Source organism: Anabrus simplex, chromosome 9 (genome assembly GCF_040414725.1).
Source record: "Anabrus simplex isolate iqAnaSimp1 chromosome 9, ASM4041472v1, whole genome shotgun sequence".
Taxonomy (NCBI): Eukaryota; Metazoa; Arthropoda; class Insecta; order Orthoptera; family Tettigoniidae; genus Anabrus; species Anabrus simplex.
Window position 1 is genome coordinate 136,137,332 of NC_090273.1, and position 23,372 is coordinate 136,160,703.

Here is a 23,372-nt window from a genome sequence, read left to right on the forward strand (position 1 = left end):
TGTATAGTGTTGGTACTGTTGTGCGTGGTTTTGAATGCTATTTTCATGTTGTGCTTCTTAAAAATATTAGTTATGGAATGTATATGGGTGTTGTTAAAGGTAAATAGGGCATAATCTTTTTTTGTGTTTGGCTGTTTTAGTTAGTTTTAGTTTGGGATTTTATTTTGTGAATGATTTTGTTGATCATTTCTTTGCTATATCCTTTATGTTTAGCTAGGTCGTGGGTTAATTTCAATTCATTATTTTGGTCTTCTGTTGTCATTGGGATGTTAAAAGCTCTATATACCATACTATAATAGGCTGCTCTTTTGTATGTATTGGGATGAATGGAGTCATTTTTAGTACATCACAGTTGGATTATATAACACACAAAATTTCTTTCATGACAAAGGTCCATACCAACATGACACATATCAGCCTCAGAACATTCTCGAAGATTACCTCACACAGCTAAACCAACATGACATAGAAGAAAGGGAACTACACAGAAGATAGAAGAATGGCATCTAAGCAACGTGAACTTAAAACTTAATGAGTGTCTAACCTATACATACCGAATTTTAGTGTGTTAAAACTTTTTAAGTGTTTGATATTGGGCCCATGTGTTTTAATATGTTCCGTATACTCATGTTCTAACTTATTGTAACTTTTTGCCTTTGACCACAGATATTTTAACTTCATGCTACTGTATATTGCATTTCCATCCCCCATTAGATATCCGGATGTCTAACACAATAACAACTTGTGATTTTGTCTAATGGCTGGAAACTAATCATGTACTAGCTGATGATGGCCGTTAAGGGCCGAAACTGGTACTAGTGTAATCTATTCACAATAAATTAAGTATTGATTGGTGGAAAAGCACATTTCTTGTCTATACATCAATTAAAGGTAATCGTAGAATGTGTGAACTGGGAACCAGCCCGCCTATCCAGGTAAAAATGCCTGACCTGGCCGGGAATCGAACCCGGGCCCTCCGGGTGAGAGGCAGGTAAGTTCGACTGCTTCAGACATTAATTACCGGTACGCGACTTTAAAATCTCAAAACTTTACATTCAGTTTTACTTGGGAAACTTCATCAGTTTCCTTTGAAAATTCTTTCAGTTCACCAACTCTGATCAGTCAAACTGTTTGAAAAACCTAATAAAACCAAGCCAAACAACAATCGAGCACAAGTAGTTTGTAATTTTCCTATCTAATAAAATAAAGCACATTGGATACAAAAGCGCCCAACATGATGGTGAAATCTTTTTTTTTTTTTTTTAATCTTCCATTGTAATTTGGTCACCGGTATACTGTTGCAATACAAATTGACCATTAAATTTAAAATCTTAAACTAAGAAAACATAAAAATGGTTACAAAAAAATGTAACAAACATGGAAGAAAATGCTTAATAGTTTATTTTATTAGAGTATAAAATGAAAGGATATTCAATTTTATAGGTCTTGTGGCCATAATGTGAAGAGAAAATACCAGAAATTGTCACAAAGACAACTCTCAGAAATACATTCAAATCATTAAAATTATGAACTAAGAATGAACACAAATACAGTGAAATATGCAAAACAAGCACATATGAAACAAATCAATATGTCTCATACATTATTAACATATGCCTTTGACAGGAAGAAAAGCACAGAACCGCAAGAAAAAAACTCGTGGCGTACAACTCGAACGAAACTATGCAGAGAAAACAGCGCATGAACCACAGAATAAAAAAGTAACAAATTCATTCTTTCGTCCCAATTAAGGGAGTCGCTAGCCTCTCTCGCTTGTAGGACGATTTCCATCCTAAATTCTCAGCTGTAAAGCACACACGCTGCTGTAGTGAACGGAAACCACGATACACTCAAAAAATTAAGCATCAAATAAATACACTTGAAAATTGCACAAGCACATAAAGGGATGAGTATTGACCGTACTGGAGGTTATATTGGTAAAAAATAGGAAGAAGTAAAAAATAAATCAGAAAGTCGGAAGACGAGTTAAAAAAGAAACGGAAAGTTTCTGGGTAAATTGGAAGGGTTGACAGGTATGCAATATTCATCTACATCCTTCAAGACTTCATTTCCTAATCTAATATTTTCTGTATCACCTGACTTCATTCTATTGCATTCCATTACTTTTGCTTTTGACTTGCTTATTTTCACCTTGTACACCTTCCCAAGACTCTATCCACACCATTCAGCAATATCTCCAGATTTTCTGCAGACTCAGATAAAATAACAAAATCATTTGCAAATCTTTTCCAAATTCCTCTTTTGATTTCCTTTATCATCTGTTTTATATAAACACTGAAATGAAGTCCGGCTCCATGGCTAAATGGTTCGCGTGCTAGCCTTTGGTCACAGAGGTCCCAGGTTTGATTCCCGGCAGGGTCAGGAATTTTAACCATCATTGGTTGATTTCGCTGGCATGGGGGCTGGATGTATGCGTCATCTTCATCATTTCATCCTCATCATGACGTGCAAGTCACCTACGGACGTCAAATCAAAAGACCTGCACCTGGTGAGCTGAACATGTCTTCGAACACTCCGGCACTAAGAGCCATACTGACCCCTTCAAATTTGGCCCGTAGTAAGCATTTTATTAGGTATTCTCAATGGCCAACATCATTATTTTAGTGGGAGTGCAGTGTCAAGTTTTATTCATGAATAGCTGCGTTCGCGTTCCCAGAAGCAGTTCGACGAGTTTTGGGCAAGGCCAGACTATTGATTTTTCCAGCCAGCAATCGACAACGACAATGTTAGTCACGGGGCCAGCCAGGAATTTTTCAAGATCGCTGCCGTATACGAGCACGTGTCAGAGTTCGCTTGGAGCACCAGTAATTTCTGGAAATTATTACAGCAAATCATCGAACGTCATGACAACCAATGAAGTGTCAGGACAGGGTCACACCTCCTTAGCTGAGGGAATATAAGCCCGAGTGAAATGCATAAAATCTCTCTTTACTTCTGACTCCGTAATGCTGCAGATTTTCGTGAGCTTCAAAGTTAAGGGGGGACAATTTTTCCTAAAACTGTTTGTGTCAGTTTCAGCTACGTTTGGAACTTCAAGAGAGAAGAGGACCTCTACAATTCACAATATCCAGCTACAACAGGAGCTTTGCCTATTTTCAAGAGGAGCAAGTAATTCATCTAGGAAAATGGACTTTGCTGTCATCATGTCATGCTAAATGTAGGCACTTTCTAACATGGGGGAGAATACGACCAGGACGATCAGCACATGATCAGTTTTCAATCATCTGGAGAGATCGAGTCTCATCGAAAATTTAAGTACATTTTTGTAACATTTTACTGTCCATCTATGTAGAAGTAATATGTGTCTCTTCATTTGCATTAGTATTTCTATTAGATTAGTGCATTATTGCAATATTTTCATTCTTCATTCTTATGGTGTCACGGTAGTGTTGTTACGTTGAGTATGAATGTTATTTGGTTTCTATTAGCGTAGTTAGCTATGGAATGTCTTCTGAGATTCATTCTAATTTCCTGCAAATACTTAAACCTAGTATATAAAAATAATGGACCATTCCGATAAAAAAATAATTTAATTAAAATGATCTTGGATTTGTAAACTCGTGCGAGACAGAATTTTGTTGAGTCTTATTCAACAAAATTTCAATGTGCTTTTTATCTTATGCATTTCTGTGGACTTATACAGGATAGTCTCATCAAATTCAGTGTTAAATTCAGACTTGTGGCATACACCACTGATGATAATAAAATATTTTAAATGAAAAATTAATGGTCTTGAGTGCTAATAATATTTATTGTAATTGTGATATATTTAATGTGTACTCTGTTGATGAATCATGAGCATGGAATACAGCAAAATCCTGTAGGATTAATTTATGGATTTATTTGGAGAAGTGCGTGTCTTGGGTTACCGCGTGTTCTGTGAATTTTGAGCACGTGTAAAATAGTATTAATCAGATTTAGGGATAAAAATAATTTATCACTACTCATAGACCACGTTAGTAATGTGGGTGATAATTGTTATCTATTACTTCTGAATAGTAAAAAGAATCTTTATGTGTTCAACATTGTATTAATCCTGCTAGTTCTTTTAAAAGTGATTGCCAATATTCAATCACGTGCTACTGATTGTCGAACATTACGACAACATTACCAAACACTATCATCTGAATATTCCATTGATAGGATTATGACTAAAAGTCAGAACATAAAATTAAAATTCTAGAATTCGATTGTAAATAATGTAAATAAATTTGTGTATCATGTGTGAGTGTGGAGTGATTGCAGTAGCTAGGAATATTTTTACTGTGATTTATTAAAATGTGGTTCTAACCAGACCGCGTGTTCATCACGATGGGTCTAGGTTATTTCGGCGTTGTTTGTGCTGATTTATTTAGTTGAATTTATTATGTTTAGAAAATTTTATACGATAATTAAGAATACTCTACATTAACGTGCTATTAAAAGTGAATAGGCCCGTATTATTTCAACCTCGTATGAAAAAAGTTGTTATATTAAATATTTAAACATTATAACATATTTTTAAACCATTGTGTAACGTTAACTTATAAATGGCAGAAATAATTCTGAATTATTTTGAAAGATTTTCATAGAAAGAATATTTATCAAAGGTTATAGAAATAACTTGAGAAATCTCGAATCAACATAATTGATTAAAATTATATATTTTTTAAAAAATGTTGAGAATGTAATTTATTTAAATTTGGGTCATAAATTACTCTAACTATATGGGAATTACTAATAATTAAAATGAGATCATGATGTAAATTTTTCAACATTATTTTCCAGATTTTAAAATTACTTTTGATTGAAGAAAAATTTCTATTTTCCTGAGTTGGAATTATGATATCGTACTAGCAAGTTTTGTTAAATTAATTAATTCAATGAGGTTAAGATGAAGTACATCCTCAATAATTTTGTTTTCATCAGGCCAGATGAGGCTAATTTTGATTTTGATTTACATTTCAGTGTAAATCAGGCTTCAGTGTGGAAGGACCAGATAGTCAGAATTGTACAAAACTGTCTTACGAGAAGATAACATTTAAGAACATCAAGATTTTTTTCTTCTTTGCGTTTAGGCCATCTATGGACCATGGTGCTTGTGTTCTAGCTGTGTTTTTGTCATCGTCTGCCCCTTTTAGCATACTGGATTGTGTTCTTAGTGGCCTCTTGAGCCTTCCTGTTGGCCCAGTATTCCTTCATTTTATTGCTGAATTCTTTCCTGCGCTCCTCTGACCAATTCCCGGCTCCTTTGTGGCTAACTGATGTACGGGATATTAGGAAAGGTTTAGTTTTGACCATTAAACGGTATGCATTTCTGTCAGTAATGGCGGCTTGATTAATATTAAGCTCTACAAGATCTTTGTCCACTTGTTTGGTCCATGGGAATCCAGTAGCTTTGCCATTGTTAGCAACCTTGAAGATCTTATGGGATAATCTATTAGGATCCATTCTGTATAGGTGTCCATACAAAGTCAGATGTTTTCTTCTGATGGCATCTATGAGGTTTTCTTGATGCTGGTAGAGCTCATTGCTGGGTTTGTACCATCGCCTTCCATCTCGTAGGATCCTTGGCCCTATTATTCTTCTCAGGAATTTCCGTTCTTGCACTTCCAGGGCTCTCAATGGGGTCTTTCTAGTTAGGGATAGGCATTCTGCTGCGTAGACGACTGATGGTCTGACTACTGCATTATAGTGTCTCAGTTTCACATTCTTTGATAAATGCTTTGAAGCATACAGTTTTCTGCAGGCATGGTAGGTCTTGTCTAATTTGAATCTCCTTTGTTCAAGAGCCATCGTTTCATTTAGGTCCTCTGATATCCACTCTCCGAGGTACTTCACATTTTTAGCTCTCTTGATGTGTTTTGTATCACTGACTCCCATTGTTGTAGGGGCATCTTTGATGTTGGTCATAAACTCGGTCTTTCCAATGTTGATCATGAGGCCCGCTTTAGCTGCTATAGAGTGCAGTGTGTGAAGCTGCATAGTGGCCTCATGCATGTCGTTTGCTAATAAAGTAAGGTCATCAGCAAAGACCAGGCATGGAATCCTCAGGTTGTCTGATTTAAACCCCATCCTTAATCCAGTGTTCTCAGGTAATGACCTGGTCCATTCTCTTATGATCTTTTCCAGGACACAGTTAAATAATATGCATGAGATACCATCTCCTTGATTTACCCCAGTTTTGATTGCGAAGCTCTCTGATAATTGACCTCTAAACTTAACTTTGGAAGTGGTGTTGTGCAGGATGGCTTGCACCAACCTATTAACTTTTTCGTTTAGTACCAGTTCTCTTAAGGTGTTGAAGAGTGTGATCCTATCCACGGAGTCGTATGCCTTCTGGAAGTCGACAAAGATAGCTACCCACTGTCGGCATCTTTTCTTGCTATATTGAAGGATGGTCTTCAGATTTTGTATCTGTTCAGCACAAGACCTTGCAGTTCTGAACCCTGCTTGATATTCTCCTAATTCTTTATCCAGTTGTCTTGTTATGTGCTGTTCCAGAATCTTGGAAAAAGACTTTATACGATACTGAAAGGAGTGATATTCCTCTATAGTTGCTGGGATCTGTTTTGCTTCCCTTCTTGTGGATTGGATGGATAACAGCTGATGTCCAATCATAATATTATATTATCATTATAATATTTTGTTTCACTTTGTTTAAAGGAGTGCTATTTGTAATAAATGTCAAGCCTTTTCCATTGTCGTCAGTCCCTGTTTCCTTAAAACTGTGCCTAAAAATAAGCAAAGCCAGTTTGCGAACAGTCCACCTCTGGGACTCTTGTTCACCGGCTGAGTCTGTCTGGGAAATACGGGCAATATGCCATTTCATTTCACTGAAAAGAAGGGGGAAACGAACTGCAGCCTTGCCCCACTCCTTTTTGGATTACTGCTTCTTTTTCTAAGCCCTTGATTCTTATCATTGCAGACTGATTTTTATACACCTAGTAGAAAATTCTTTGTTTTCGATATCAAAACCTGATCACCTTCAGAAACTCAAATAGCTTGGTCCGATCAACATTGTCGAATGCCTTTTCTACATCTATGAACACCATGTATGTGGGCTTTTCCTTCTTAATTCGGTCTTTTACGATCAGACAAAATCGGGATTGCTTCATATGTTCCTAAATTCTTTTCTGAAGACAAACGGATCTTCTCCCAACTCAGTTTCAACTGTGAATAATACGTGCTAAAATTTTACAGGCTTGCGATACTAAACTAATGGTGGGGTAGTTTTCATTCACTCTAATAAGAGTTCTAGAAAATTATCACTCTAAAAAAATAATCTTACGACGGCGATGTACAAACTGATAACAAAATCAAGTCAATTATAACGATACTTGTCAGCACCGTCCTTGGGAATAGGTATAACAACATTCTGCTGAAGATCGGATGGCACTCCTCCTTTTATCATCACTGCATAATACTTAATACAGACAAAATCCTTAAAAACTGTTGTGATGATTTATAAAAACTGTATTTCTTTTTTCTTCTCAAACTTGTCTAATAATCTGCAGTGTGTATTTAGAAACTCAACTAAAAACTGATTTACAAACTGCCAGGTTCTCATAATTTTAAAATCTGTCCTTTATAAAAGAAAATTATTGTGGGAGTAAATTGTTTTCTTCCTTGTTATTAAACACTTCTGATTTCAAATATCTACTATATGCTAAGATTGGACTGTTTAGTCACCGTAAACACATCCACAGACAGCCTTGAGTTAGGAATGAAGCGACACGGAAGAAGATTATACTCAGAAAAGAGTTAAAGCCGACAACGACACATTGAGTGGCCGAAAGTCACGGCAAGACAATGAATGTGATATTAATAATGAGTTGCTCCACCGTGAGACTTCAAAACGGCAGCAATACAGAAAGGCATCGACTCTACAAGGTGTTGGAATCATTCTGGAGGAATCTGGACCCACGCATCTTGCCCTGCTATCCACAATTGGTCTTGTGTAGTTGGTGCGGGGTTCATGGAGTGTACACCAGCATTGACAGCATCCCATAAAAGCTCAAGATTAAGATCGGGGGACTTGACAAAAGGGTGATTGAATGGGTTGCTCTGTTTCTAGAAAACAGAACTCGGAGAATTAGAGTAGGTGAAGCTTTATCTGTCCCTGTAAAAATTAAGAGGGGAATTCCTCAAGGCAGTATTATTGGACCTTTATGTTTTATTATATATATATCAATGATATGTGTAAAGAAGTTGAATAAGAGATAAGGCTTTTTGCAGATGATGTTATTCTGTACAGAGTAATAAATAAGTTACAAGATTGTGAGCAACTGCAAAATGACCTTGTTAATGTTGTGAGATGGACAGTAGGCAATGGTATGATGATAAATGGGGATAAAAGTCAGGTTGTGAGTTTCACAAATAGGAAAAGTCCTCTCAGTTTTAATTATTGCATTGATGGGGTGAAAGTTCCCTTTGGGGATCATTGTAAATACCTAGGTATTAATATAAGGAAAGATCTTCATTGGGGTAATCACATAAATGGAATTGTAAATAAAGAGTACAGATCTCTGTGCATGGTTATGAGAGTATTTAGGGGTTGTAGTAAGGATGTAAAGGAGAGGGCGTATTTGTCTCTGGTGAGACCCCAACTAGAGTATAGTTCCAGTGAATGGGACCCTTAACAGGATTACTTGATTCAGGAACTGGAATATATCCAAAGAAAAGCAGGTCGATTTGTTCTGGACGATTTCCAACAAAAGAGTAGCGTTACAAAAATGTTGCAAAGTTTGGGCTGGGAAGACTTGGGAGAAAGGAGACGAGCTGCTCTACTAAGTAGTATGTTCTGAGCTGTCAGTGGAGAGGTGGCGTGGAAGGATATCGGTAGACGATTAAGTTTAGATGGTGTCTTTAAAAGTAGGAAAGATCACGCTATGAAGATAAAGTTGGAATTCAAGAGGACAAATTGGGGAAAATATTTGTTTATAGGAAGGGGAGTTAGGGATTGGAATAACTTACCAAGGGAGATGTTCGATAAATTTTTAATTTCTTTGCAATCATTTAAGAAAAGGCTAGGAAAACAACAGATAGGGAATCTGCCACCTGGGCGACTGCCCTAAATGCAGATCAGTAGTGACTGATTGATAGTGATTGATCTGGTGGGCCAATACATGGTCGTAACTTCACTGGAGTGCTCCTCCAAACACCTGCATTCCACCACAGAGCGGTGACAGAACATATTGTCCTGTTGAAACATGGCATCTCCATCAGGGTACTCTAGGGACAGAAAGGGATTCAGATGGTCTGAAAGAATGTCCACAAAAGGTGCACCTGTCAGCGCTCCCTGCAGCCAGACAGTGGGGCCTAACTGCGGCCATGAGAACGCCACCCAGACAAGAAATGAGCCACCTCCCACCTGGACACAACCTTGTTGACACGCAGGATCCATAGCTTCATGGGGCGAAGACCACACTCTCAAGCACCCATCAGCTCCATACAACTGGAACCAGGATTCATCGGACCATACCGCATGCCGCCACTGGTCCATTGCTGATGTTTGTGAGCCCATGCACATCGTTGAGCTCTGTGTTGAGGTGTCAGCAAAGGGCCACGAGTTGGTTGTTGGCTGGTGAAGCCTATGCGGTGCAGCTGCCTCCTTACAGTCCTGGAAGAAATGGGTTCCTGACTCTCAACATTCAACTGGGCTGTGATCTGACTCCCAGTAGCCAAATGAGCGCCCAGTATGTTTCTGCGGAGGCGACATGATGTCCATTCGTGAAACACCTGTGGTCTTCCTGTGCGGTGGTTTACGCGGTTGGTAATATTCTTTCTGCGATATTGAAGATCTACCCTCAACAATGTTGACCTCGGAAACCCAAATTCATGTGTAATCACCCATGAACCATGTGCCAATGATCATCCCACGTTCAAAGTCGGTTAACTCGTAACGTGTTGCCAACTTCACGACACTGGCGTCTGTGACAAACTACTCAGCTATGCCGCAACGCCCAGGGGTCATACACGGCATATTTTCTAACGGGACACCCCTTCCCGTGACTTTTGGCCACTCAGTGTATGTTTTAATTTGATATGTTCACTATGTTCCATACAGAAATAAAAACAACCACCCTGCTCTACATACACACCAATTCATGGTGCCTTAGTACAACTGCATTGATATACCAGCAAGGAACTTTGAACTCTTGAATGCATTGAGTGAACCATCACTATGATTAATTAAAGACTTACCCTGCATTATTTGGATCCAGAGAGCTCAAAGGCTGGTGTTCCTCAGATGCACCCGACAACTGTTGAAAATTTCGCAGTCGACCAGAAGTCTTCGGACTTGGCGGTACTGTAACAGTACCAGACCAACTACCCCCACTACGGAATAACAGTAAGAACTCTTCAAAACTGATTCGCCCATCTCGATCAATATCCAGCTTCTCAAACAGCTGCTGGACCACCTAAAAGACAAAAAAAAGAGGATGTAACATACTACTAAGCCTTTTATTTATAAGTTGATTAAGTTGATGTCGAATAAAGTTCTAGCATGTAGAGAAGGTCACGTTCAAGCATGTTCAAGAAAATAAATAAATAAATAAATAAATAAATAAATAAATAAATAAATAAATAAATAAATAAATAAATAAACAAACAAACAAATAAAGAAACAAACAAACAAATAAATAAATAAATAAATAAATAAATAAATAAATAAATAAATAAATAAATAATAAAGAAACAAATAAATAAATAAATAAATAAATAAATAAATAAATAAATAAATAAATAAATAAATAAATAAATAAATAAATAAATAAATAAATAAATAAATAAACAAGGAAATTATAATCAACAGAAAGCATGATAACTGACTTCAGTTAATAAATGCTAGCAGAATTTCCTATTCCTTGAACAGGTTTCCTTTGTTAATGAAACTCGTAAGCACCGAACACGTTAGGCCTAGACATCTCAGCTAAGGACTCGACTCGACTCTTGCAGAAATCACGAGTCAGCTTGAACCTACACCACTTTAAATATACAAACCGTATAAGCACTAATAATCCCCCCACCCTAATTTTAGGGAGGGAGATTTTTGTTTTTTTTATAAATTTGTTAATTATTTATATTGAGAAAAATACTGTAGAACAATACAATATAAAATCATGATGCAACAAGTTGCATCAAAATCTTCATTGGTAAGCCTATAGTACAGCAGCAATTCAAAATTAACTGGCATCTGGTCTACATTACCAGTTTGCGAGATTAAATATGAATTTCTCCGGCTCAAATCCATAACAGATCTGAGGAAATTTATGATCTTTCCTTCATACGAGTAACTGATTGGAGACATAGCAAAATACTAGTTTAAGAAAAAAAAAAAAAACTGAAGTTAGGTTCAAAAACACCCATGAGCCATCCACAGCAAGCCTTACAACCCATAATTTTTAACGCTCTTGCTCTTGCTTTCTACCTCCAAATTTCACTCATGACTGCACATCCCAGCTATCTGTTTTCCACTACCAATATAATGGTTCCATTATTAGACAATTGACAAATGCGCAGCGATGGTCCAATTCTACGAACTTGAAGGTCCTGAAAAGGACCACACATCTCCTTCTTGTTCGCTCTTTGACCGAGAGGTCATTTCCGACAGTATAGTCTCATCTTATCACTGTTGCTTTCTTAGCACCACCCGGGGGACACGTGTAGGGCAGTGTAGTGGTTAAACCTACGCACATCGGATGAAGCAGTTGATTGGGTCAAAATGCTACGTCTAGAGTCATAGTACTGTACGGACTTGTGACTACGCACATTTACCCTGAACTATATACATGTGTGCACATAGATTCATCATACGATAAATAATAATAATAATAATAATAATAATAATAATAATAATAATAATAATAATAATAATAATAATAATAATTATTATTATTATTATTATTATTAGACATTATAAATTTTCAGGCCAACTCAATCCTGTTGCCACGTTTCATCCCAGTGTGCCACTTTGGGTTTGTCAGGTGGTAAATAGCACACATCTACCAAGTTGTGGTAGTGGTGGTGGTGGAGGTAGTGGTGGTTATTGTTTTAAGGGGAAGTACAACTATGCAACCATCCTTTATATATCACTGATCAGAGAGAAAGAATGGAAGGGATCCGACACTTTGAAAAACGAAGATACTGGCCAAAGAAAGACAAGGGCCATGAAAGGGGCGAGAAAGAATCCCTAGCCCTCGGAAACCTAATAGCGTTGGGGTCAGAAAAGAACAAGAGTTGACCATGGAAGGTCAGCTAGGATAGCTGAAAGTGAAGAGCCTGGCACAAGTAAGTGGAAGCAATCCCAGGACTCAGCTAAGTGCCTCGTGGTCGCCAACCCAAGCTCGTAAGTTCAGAGCCTCTGGCGTCTCTTTTAGTCACCTCTTACGACAGGCAGGGGGTACTGTGGGTGTTATTCTATCGCCCCCACCTACAGGGATACACATCTACCAAGACGTATGGCTAGTGCATACCTGAAGCTAACGGCAGTGCCAATGCACTATGAGAGAGACTTTGTCTCCTTTACAAAAGTTGAAACTTGCCAGGCTATCAGATAATATGGATATAGATTCCCTCAGGGAAAATGCCAGCTTCTGGATTTCTGTATATCAGGAGCAATGTACCGACCTTGATACAAATAATACCCGCATTCCAACTTTTAGCCATCTAATTCTGAAAAAATTTGCGTACTTATTTGCGTACTGGTTTAATAACTTCACACTACCCTCTTGCCTATGCTCATGTGTACTGTATATTATAAAAGAAAGTGAAGAGAAAAGACAATTACTGTCTCCCGTGATAGCAACCACAGAGTGAAGTTTAGCTTCTTCTTGTTTTATGATTGGTTTTTCCCATGGGATTGCAGGTGTGAACTGCATGATATACCCCAGTTTTATGGCCCAATGCACTTCCTGCCAATCGTATGAAAAAAAAAAAGATGTACTGTATTCAATACTGTGTGTTTCTGTGGTTATTGGTAGTACGGTGCAATGTGATGTCATGTGGCCTCCGAAGAGGCCTGGTACAAGCCTTTCTAGCTAACGCCCATGATGGGCGACCTGCGTGCCTGTACCTCTCTACCTCTCTCTTTCTCTCTCTCTGTGTGTGTGTGTGTGTGTGTGTGTGTGTGTGTGTGTGTGTGTGTGTGTGTGAACGCGCGCACATGCACCTGCTCAAGGCTTAAGGTTCCCATCCGATCGTTGAATCACTCATCACCAACATCATATACCCTCACTCCATATGAACTTAGTGGAGAGCTTTGGAATTGAACCCAGGCTTTTGGCATGCAATCTAGTGATTAGAAATTGCATACTACCACCTCTCTCACCTGCCGGCCAACATCATGATGATGATTCCCCTCCCCCCACCAACAGGACTCGAACCAGCTCAGTGTCAGTTTATAGAGACTTGTTGCCTTTACAATCATGGCCACCACGCATGCTGGTGTGCTGTGCGTACCGTATTTTCTCGCATAATTGACGTCCTTCAATAATTTATGCATCCCAATATATTTGGGTTCAAAGTGGAGAAAAAAGAAATGTTTACGTATTTGACGCACCCACTTCTTTGGACATGCATCATGCAGCTCTGGATGCGTTTCGACATAAAGATACTAATTACTCAGGTAGCAGCCTTCCTACTGCAAAACTGGGCATTCCATATACTGGGCAACGTGCTGTTATCAGTGGGTAGGAAATACCACTGCACTTGTTCAGTGAGAGAATCCGCATGGGAGTGACTAGTGATGCTCTATTCCAGTCTGGTACAAACATAATTTTATGAGTGTTTTGGAAATGGGACATGCGTTTTCTGTGATCTCAAAATTGTTTGTTAGCCCACAGTGAGTAAGTATTCAAGCAATACTGCATCATATAAACTTGCGGTGATCAATTACGCTGAAACATACAGGAATAGGAGAGCGGGCCACAAGCATTCTGTGTCCAAACACAACGTGCATTACCGCGGTGACAGAGAAGTGCACTTCAAGCGACCAACAATTCACACAAAGCATTTCGCATACCAAACAGCGTCAGTTTTCTGAATGTAGAGGAGGATCTGCTTAAATATGACGTTGTTATGCAACATTGGATATGCCGTTTCTCACAAAATGCTGTATTTTAAAGAATGAGAAATAGCTGCTGCACATGGAATCAGTGTCTCGGATCTGAAGGTTAGCCGAGACTGGAAATAGACTTTCTCTTCGACGAAGAACATTATGCCAAAAAATGCCAAATGCTTTTAACCAAAACGTAATTGATTTTCATTGCTTTGTGAGTGAAAAGCGGAAAGTGAAGGAATATTTGCTCTCCCAAATAGGAACCGCAGGCGAGACGCCAATCCGTTTCAATATTCCACAAAGTCGAACAAACAATAAGAAAGGGACATCGAGTGTTATCGAACCAAGACCAACTACAATATTAAGTAGGTCTTGATCGTACGCACTACCGGAAGTGAAAAACAATGGTGTACTGCAATGCTTGCTGTAACAGGTGATAGCAGAAAGCTTGCACTGTAAGTTGATCTAAAACAAAAAACAATGCCTAAAGTAAAATTTCTGCTAGGAATTCACGTTTGTATCCAAGAAAAAGGGTGGATGAACACGTCATTCGTACGAGCCTGGACATGAACGGTTTGGGGAAATCTAGCAGGGTCCCTCCTTCGATACCCGGCCCTTCTTGCGTTGGACAGTTTTGACGATAACCACAAATTATTTAAACCAATTGTGTGGACACAAAGGCCGGTCTCCACTGATCAACATTTAACACTGACATGTTAAATCGAACATGTTAGAATTGACATGTATGATATCATTGCGTCTTTCAACTGACTTTGCATGTTAACTCAGAATGTTGAGGTTAAAACTTTTGGCGTGTTTTTTGCTCCAAGTGGAAAAAATGTCAAGTCAATTCGTTGTTCGTGAGATGTCGGCACAGCTTGGGCAACTTCCGTGCTGTTTCCATGCCAACTGATAGCTTAAACGCCATGCTTCTCGTGAAAAAGCAAAAAAGTAGGATTATAGTTACAAGCTTCAAATACAGTAGCACCAGTGTCATTCTCTCTCCGCTATAACAATCAGAAATGGAGTGAAGTGAGGAGATCACTCTGGACTTAATTAATGATATAATAGAAAGGCCTTCTTTATAGAATTTCTCATCGAAGGAATACCGACATAAAGTGAGGGAAGTCGACAGTTTCAAGGAACTCAAAATTATCTATAACTGCTCCCGCGAGTGCACTAAAAAAAAAAAAAAAAAAAAAAAAAAAAAAAACCAACCCTAAACTCCCTCCGCTCCCAGTGCAGTCAAGAATAGCAAAAGGTTCAGAAAAGTCGGAAATTGGGGATGGGCGTGGACAAAGTTTATACTGTGTGGAAACGCAAAGTTATCCCAAGATGCAGGTAGGTGGAATAGCTGCTTGTAACTGTGTCTCCTCCTTTCTTGTGGTAGGAAGTATTTTTTCCAAAACTACATTAAAATCATGCTCAGACTTTCTCAGAAAGTTTTTAAATCCAAACGTGTCTTCTACTTTTAGCTCTTCAGAATGTCATCAACATTGTGCCTTTTATTGAGATATTGTCAACCCACGTTCTCCTTTCCTTCGTTCTCAAGAACTTGTAAGAAGCAACAGTGTCAATAATAAAGGTCAAATCCTCTTCATCTGAGTCTATTGTCTCTGTTTGAAAATACAAGACACCACCTGAATTTATTACTACAAACTGATATGTTGAACTACCTGTATATAAACAAAAGGAAGTCAAATTAAATAATAATGTTATTTGCTTTATGTCGCACTAACTACTTTTACGTTTTTTTTTGGAGACACCAAGGTGCCAGAATTTTGTCCCGTACGAGTTCTTTTACGTGTCTGTAAATCCAGCGACACAAGACTGACGTATTTGAGCACCTTGAAATACCACCGGACTGAACAGGATCAAACCTGCCAAGTTGGGATCAGAAGACCAGCGCCTCAACCGTATGAGCCACTCGCCTGGTGAAGTCAAGCTTAACACGTTTATAAATGTGGACACAATGTTAAATGAAACAGTATTTAACAGTTAACATATTGATGGTGTCACCAGTTAACATTTAACTGTTTTAACATTTAACATGTTGCTGTACGTTAATCAGTGGAGACCGGCCTTTATACTTGATGTAACTTTTAAATGTAAATGAATTGTAAATAATTTTTTAAATATCTCAATTCCATTTAAGCATCCGAAGTTTTCGCCTGTATTTTTCGTCAAAAAAGGTGCGTTAATTAGTGAGAAAATACGGTGTATGAAGAAACAAGTATTGGGGATAAACACAAGTATCCAGTCCCGAAGCCAGACGAATTACACAGGCAAGTATAAAATCCCCAGGAATTGAAGCCGGGATCCCTGAAACGAAGAGTGCGACACTCAGCATTCAGCCAAGGAGTCGGATAGTGAAGAATAGCTACCTGGTCGATAAATACACATTCCACAGGCACATTTAAATAATGGATTATCACAATTTACTGTACATCAAACAATAAAATCCTTCACTTTCAACCAACAAAACAAAACAAGAAGCCGAGTTGCCAAATGCTTCATCTCAAAATATGGTATGCCTGCCACAACAGGGAGAAACCCAACACAATAGTATCAAGCAGCATTGCTTGGTAACAGCGCTTATTTTTTGTGGTTTTATTACTGCAGGAATTTTTTTACTACTTCGCTGAATTATTTGAAAATATGACTTGTTATGAACTATGAGGAACATCTATGCAAATTTCACTCTCCCTGACATTGTATCAAATGAGTAACATTTCATATAATTTATATATACCAGGTGGTCCACCGGCCACAGCTGTGGATGGCTCATGGGTGTTTTTGAACCAAGTAACTTCAGTTTTTTTCTTAAACTAGTATTTTGCAATGTCTCCAGTCAGTAACTCGTATGAAGGAAAGATCATGAATTTCCTCAGATCTGTTATGGATTTGAGCTGGAGAAATTCATATTTACTATTGAAAACTGGTAATGCAGACCAGATGCCAGTTAATTTTTAATTTTGAATTGCTGCTGGACCATAGGCCTACCAATGAAGATTTTGATGCAACTGCATGCTTCTGTCCATCCCAATTAGGTGTTCTAGTCAATTTCTCTGGCATTCATAGATTGTATTCTGAGATCTGTGCAGAGTCAATTTTTAAGGAATGTTTACTGTATGATGTGGAATGTTGTGGTACAATATTTTGTTCATATTCCATTAACCTACATAGCCTGTGTGGTGTAAAAGATCATTGTGGAATGTTTTGTTTATATTCCCTTTGTCTACTTAAGTAACTACTAGATTGTAAATTATTGTTCTGTGATATCTGTAACATTCCGGAAAAGTGGTGATGCGGACTTTTGGAACAGGGTGTGTTGGCCCCTGTCGATTCTAGATGCATGTCCTTTCCAATTCTGGAAGATGGAAAGTTCGCGATTAGTGTCTGCCTATGTTCTGGAAATATGGTGAAAACATCACGACTTGATAAAGAGTTTTGATTGGTGGATCTGGGTGGCAACAGGCAAGCTCCTGTGCTCTGACTGGTCACTCAGTAATCACAACAAGGCCAGACTTCCCTTTTTTACGAGAGCAAGGCAAGATTTCGCAGTCTTTTGTTCTCTCGTCAGTCCAGCGATCAGACGCATGTCAGCGTATCCTCGCTTCCGAGATGGGCTACCTTGGGGTAAGCACTGTTGATTTCAGTTCCGCCTTAATTTACATTTCATGTTTGCTTGTCTTTTCACATAGGAGTTTGGCCTACTTGCCCAGACCCGCCACACTATTTTTCAGATGTCTTAGAAAGCACATTAACTTCCATTTACATATTGTATTTCCTCTTATCCTCAAAATTGTATTGTAGAACTTGGATTATGCAAAGATATATTTAGTTGACCTCTTGCCCTAATAGCAAAGCTCTTGTCAAACAACATCTAATCTTGTATTCGTAAAACATGTATCGGTAACTGGATTGTTTGGAGAGATGAATTTTGTTCAAAATTTACCTTGTAATGAATACTGAATTTTTACGACCGCATTGTAATCGAAACCGACTTTCAACCTATTAGGTCGTGTTACGTACATTTAGTACGTGTTGGTAGAGCAACCGACGTGAAATCGGGAGGTTGTGGTTTTGGATCTCACTGGTGTCTGGATGGCCATTTTTGTTCTGTACTTAACATCTCTTCAACACGTACTAAATGTACGTAACACGACGTAATACCTTGAAAGTCGGTTTCGATTACCTTGTAATGTTTGTTTCGGAAAATAATATCTTGAATTAAGAGATCACCGTTGATTTTTCTGGAAACCCACAACTTTCGTATCTCTATGGCCCCGGTAGGTTTGCCCAGACCCGCTCCACGTTCCTTTACTACAGATGTCACATTGCCCAACCTGACATGTATTTTGTGTGTATTGGCGCAGTTCATCTGATGTTTATTGTACGTTAAGGTTTTAAAGTGCCGTGCAATTGGTTTCATTTTCCACTTTTCTTTACTGTGTATCATGTAACCACTGGAAACCGGTTACATATTGGTAGCAGAGCATGGTTGATTGCGGACGAAAGAAAAGTGAACGGTGATTGTACCTAAACTAAAAAAGGTTAAAGTTTGAAATTCGTAAATCGCCTTCAAATTTTGTTTCTACCTGTCAGGATGGCAGGTGCTGTTCCTAATCCTTTCAATTTGAGAAAGTCAGAACTAATTTATGAACTTCGTATCCACAAACTGAATTCTACAGGCAATGTCACAGATGACACAAGCCTATTGAAACAGTTCCTTAATTTACCTGTAACCATTCCAGAGTTAACTGCAGACGAATTGCGTGAGTCTTTGGCCGTGGTTAAAGATAAATTGGCAGAATTTAATGCCATTTTTGTGTCTTTTTGTGTTTCTGAGCCCTCGCATGGCCAGTTATTACATTACCTGGACAGAATTAGGGATTTGTTGTCTCTAAATTTGCCGGCAAAAGAGCGGCAGGAATGTGAATCTTTATTAGTACAGTTTTCAAGAATATTGGACATAATCATTGGCTTGCTTGAAGGGAATGAGTTGACTAACACTAGTTCTGAGGTTCAAGTGTCTACCCCCTCTGAATCGTGTGAAAGTGTTAACTCTGGTTCCACATCTGTACAGTAGCTTCTCAAGTGCGTACTGTGGCAACTAGTGCTAGTGTTATCCCTTCACCATGTGGACACTGATCTTGCCTTTTTTTTGACGGCCATCATATTTATGGACAAAGCGCGGTTTCACAACAATGGAACCATTAATCCCCATGAAATACATTGCTGGAGTATCGGTAATCCCCACTGAGTACAACAGGCAGATTTTCAGGTACAGAGTGGCATGAATATGTTGTGTGGCATGGTGGGTGATCACTTCATTAGTCGCCATTTCATTGAGGGATCTTCAGTGGCTAGCGATGTACAGGCCTAACCGCGGACGTTGAAGATCAACGAATGACCATGCTGACCCGTGGTACGGGCATACCGCCCTTGCATTTTTCGTGCACATACCCCACAATTTCATCTTCAACTTCTTTAAAACATCCTTGTTGCAGGCCACTGAATGAATTTTTTTTAGCTATCTTTGTCTTCACAATAACTCAGAATATTAGCTTTAGTTAGGCCTATGCCGTATTTTCTTGCGTCTGCACAATTACTCTACACTTCCGGGTGTTTAATAATCATTAACTTAAAATTGGCATCATAATATAATCAAGAACCCGTTGAGAATTTGCCAGCAATACCTGTTCCACATATCTTTATAATATGAGAATCGTCACAAAATTATTCCTGCTGTCTATAAAATTCAATTTAACTAAGCGTCAGTTACAGTAGACGTATTATAAGTCTGCAAATTGAGTAGACGTGGCCTTTCTAAGAATTCACAAGTTTTGATGCCATTCTGCAGATTTGAGAAACGTTTTTGTAGAGGCTAACAGAACGTCATTCTTCACTATTTCCTGAGATCCAGTGACGTTACACAGAGGTATTGTACGACCGGTTGCAGCAACTAGTGATATATAATAAAGAGGCGATCACTGATTGTCGAGTTTTGTGTATGTCTGCACGCAGGCAGGTGAAAAGAAGCAGCATGATATACCGTGGTAGTTGACAGCGTTGTTCATTACTGTTAGTTCGCGAATGCAAGACCACCCTTAATTTTTCACATGAGATTCTGAGAAAAATCCATTGTCTTGGATTTGGAGAAATATAGTATTTGTCTTTACTGTACAGTCAATATGGAAAAAACCCAAATATGATATTCTTAAATGGCAATCTACAGTACCTTATGAATAATAACCGAGCTCGATAGCTGTAGTCTCTTAAGTGCAGCCAGTATCCAGTATTCGGGAGATAGTAGGTTCGAATCCCACTGTCGGCAGCCCTGAAAATGGTTTTCCGTGGTTTCCCATTTTCACACCAGGCAAATAATGGGACTGTACCTTAATTAAGGCCACGGCTGCTTCCTTCCTACTCCTAGCCCTTCCCTGTCCTATCATCGCCATAAGACCTATCTGTGTCGGTGCGTCGTAAAAAAAAAAGAACAATGTGTGAGACGTGAGGGTGCACATTCTGAACACATGCAGTTACAAACATGTTGCTGTCGTCACCTTGCATGAAATAATAACGTAATTTGATGTTCACAGTATGCGTGTGATTTCAGTATTGTTTGTTTTTCTGCATACTGTATGTAAGAGTCCTAAGTAAGCAAAATAATTTATGAATTTTTATCATTAACACCAACAGATTTCTTCAAAGATTTGATTCACAAATCCATAAACCCGCTTTTGAGTGCAAACATTTATTTCAGATTTTCAGTTCTAAAATCAAGTAAAATAAATAAAGATTAAGCCATACTCACTTCCTCTGCAACCCGTTCCATGCCAATACATTCGCACACGAGTGCCAGCTCGCTACGGTCCAGAAATCCATCCCGACCTACACCTAAACGTTCCCAGGCTGCTCGCAAGCATTCTTCCTCACTGTCACCCATAGGACCCAAACTGGTTGGTGCACTGTTCTCACTGCCAGCATCATTGACTGGAGTACTCCATGACAGAGACACATCTAGCCAACATACAAAGTGCAAATTAATAAAGGCACATACTTGTGACTCTTAACGCAACACAAAATATTAGTATTTCTTCTACAGATGTATCTATTCTTGAATTTCTGGGGTCTTAAAGCATCAAACAGCTGTAATTCATGGAAATTAGCAAAGAAATGAACTGGACAAGCAGTTAAGAGTTATTATTTTTCCATATTTTGACATATTTATCTGTTTTAGGTCAACTCAAGATCGTATCAGTATAGTGTATATACAAAACAGATGTTGAAAAATGCAAAAAATATACTTTAAAATAAATAAACAGAAAATGTAGAATATTAATTAACTTAATTTTGATTTATGCTAATGAAATACCTCCTTAATGCCAGACCAGATGTTCAGAATATCCCTAGAACGCCAGACCAATTCACAATACTTTGCACATTCCTGTTGAAAACTCTAAATATTGTATAATTACCAATATACTCACCTAAACCCTTCTCCACAAGGTAATCTTATAAATAAAGTTGTAGGGAATCCCCTGTCTGTAATGTCTGTAATGTCAATTTTGCATATTTTGATATATTTATCTGTTTTAGGTCAAATCAAGATCACATCAGTAGTTTTTAGTTTTCGTGTCTGTCTGTCTGTCTGTCTGTCTGTCTGGCTGTCTGTTCCACCATCACAGGTAAATGGCTGAATAGATCTTGACCAAACTTCATATTTAGAGTTTACTCATCCAGGAGCAGGTTTTGATATGCATGTCATTTAAAAATCTCTGAACAGACTGGGAGTTTAAACAAAGACCAGATTTTTTATTTTTTTATTTTCTCTTACACTATTGATTATATATCGACCAAACTTCATATTTCAAGTTCACTCATCCAGAAGCAGGTTTCGATATGCACATCACTTAAAAATCACTGAATAAAGTGGGGGTTTTGGGTTTTATAGGAAAACCAAAACAGTTTTTTTACAATTTTGCTTTACGTTGCAGCGACACAGATAGGTCTCATGGCGACGATGGGATAGGAAAGGTCTAGGAGTGGGAAGGATATGACCATGGCCTTCATTAAGGTACAGCTTGGTGTGACAATGGGGAAACCATGGAAAACCACCTTCAGGGCTGCTGACAGTGGGGTTCGAAACCACCATCTCCTAGCTGCAAGTCACGGCTGCGTGCCCCTAACAGCATGGCCAGTTAGTCTGGTTGGTTTAAAACGAAGAGTGGAGTCCAGCAAGGAAGTTGTCTTTCACCGCTTCTCTTCATAATCACAATGGATGAAGTTTTAAAAGCGGTTAAGAGAAAGGATCCAACAACTAATGCCCTGGTTTTTGCTGATGATGTAATGGTATGGGGTGAGACGAAGCAGAAGTACATACTAGACTAGATCTCTGGGATAAAGCTTTTACAACCTTGTATGTATGTATGTATGTTTGTTGGGTATTCAGCCCGAAGGCTGGTTTGATCCTCTGCAACTCCGCCAACAGCTGTCATAAATAGCCCAGGCGTCACTGAAGAGGCGTACTAGGGAAATGAGGAGTGAGGTAGTTTCCCGTTGCTTTCCTCACCGGGCCAGCCGTTGCTATTACGTATCAGTCTGCCAAGCCCACTGAAATGCATGCACCAACCGACCCTATGAGAGATATTTTCACACCATTCATAGCAGGGACTGGCTGCATAAGGAATGGTATTACTAGCATCACTCATACCTCAGTCACTTTCATATTGTCAAAGCCAAGGATGAGACTGAGACAGGTCAATGAAAGTTAACAAATTTGATATAGCCCATACCAGAAGACATAGCGCACTGTAAACACTACATCTCGCCAGCAAAGGCATTTTACAACCTTAGGTCTCAAAATCAGCAAAACAAAAAGAGTTGGCTTGGTTCTGAGTAGAAACTCTCCAACTGTTCATCTAAGAATTGGAGATGAGGAGATGGATATTGTAGACAACTTCCAGTATTTAGGTAGTGTTCTGCATCGGACAATACCCAAAATCAAGAGATTAATAACAGAATACAGAAAGCTTCCAAATTCTATCACGCTGTATGTCAAATACTTTGGGATGAAACATTTCCGTTAGTTTCCAAGATCAGCTTGTACAAAATATATCTAGTACCTATACTGACGTATGGCCTTGAAGCAGCAACACTTACTGGACCAATAAAGAGTCGTCTTCAGGCAACAGAAATAAAGTTCCTCCGTTCTTGTCTACAAAAAACAAAAATGGATAAAACAAGGAATGTGGATATCCGGCAACAGCTTGGATTGGAAAGAAGCTTGCTGGAGACTCTAGAA

General features: G+C 38.6%; 1 protein-coding gene across 1 annotated transcript in view; it reads right to left on the reverse strand.

Annotated features, from left to right (window-relative positions):
- Nucleotides 1–23,372, reverse strand: part of LOC136880912 (ninein homolog) — a 280,629-nt gene that overhangs the window by 184,406 nt on the left and 72,851 nt on the right. Inside the window, exons 5-6 of the mRNA XM_068229173.1 lie at nucleotides 20,883–21,088; nucleotides 10,207–10,424 (exon numbers count right to left, since the gene is read on the reverse strand). Coding sequence (XP_068085274.1) covers nucleotides 10,207–10,424; nucleotides 20,883–21,088 — 424 coding nt within the window. The remainder of the gene's footprint in view (nucleotides 1–10,206; nucleotides 10,425–20,882; nucleotides 21,089–23,372) is intronic.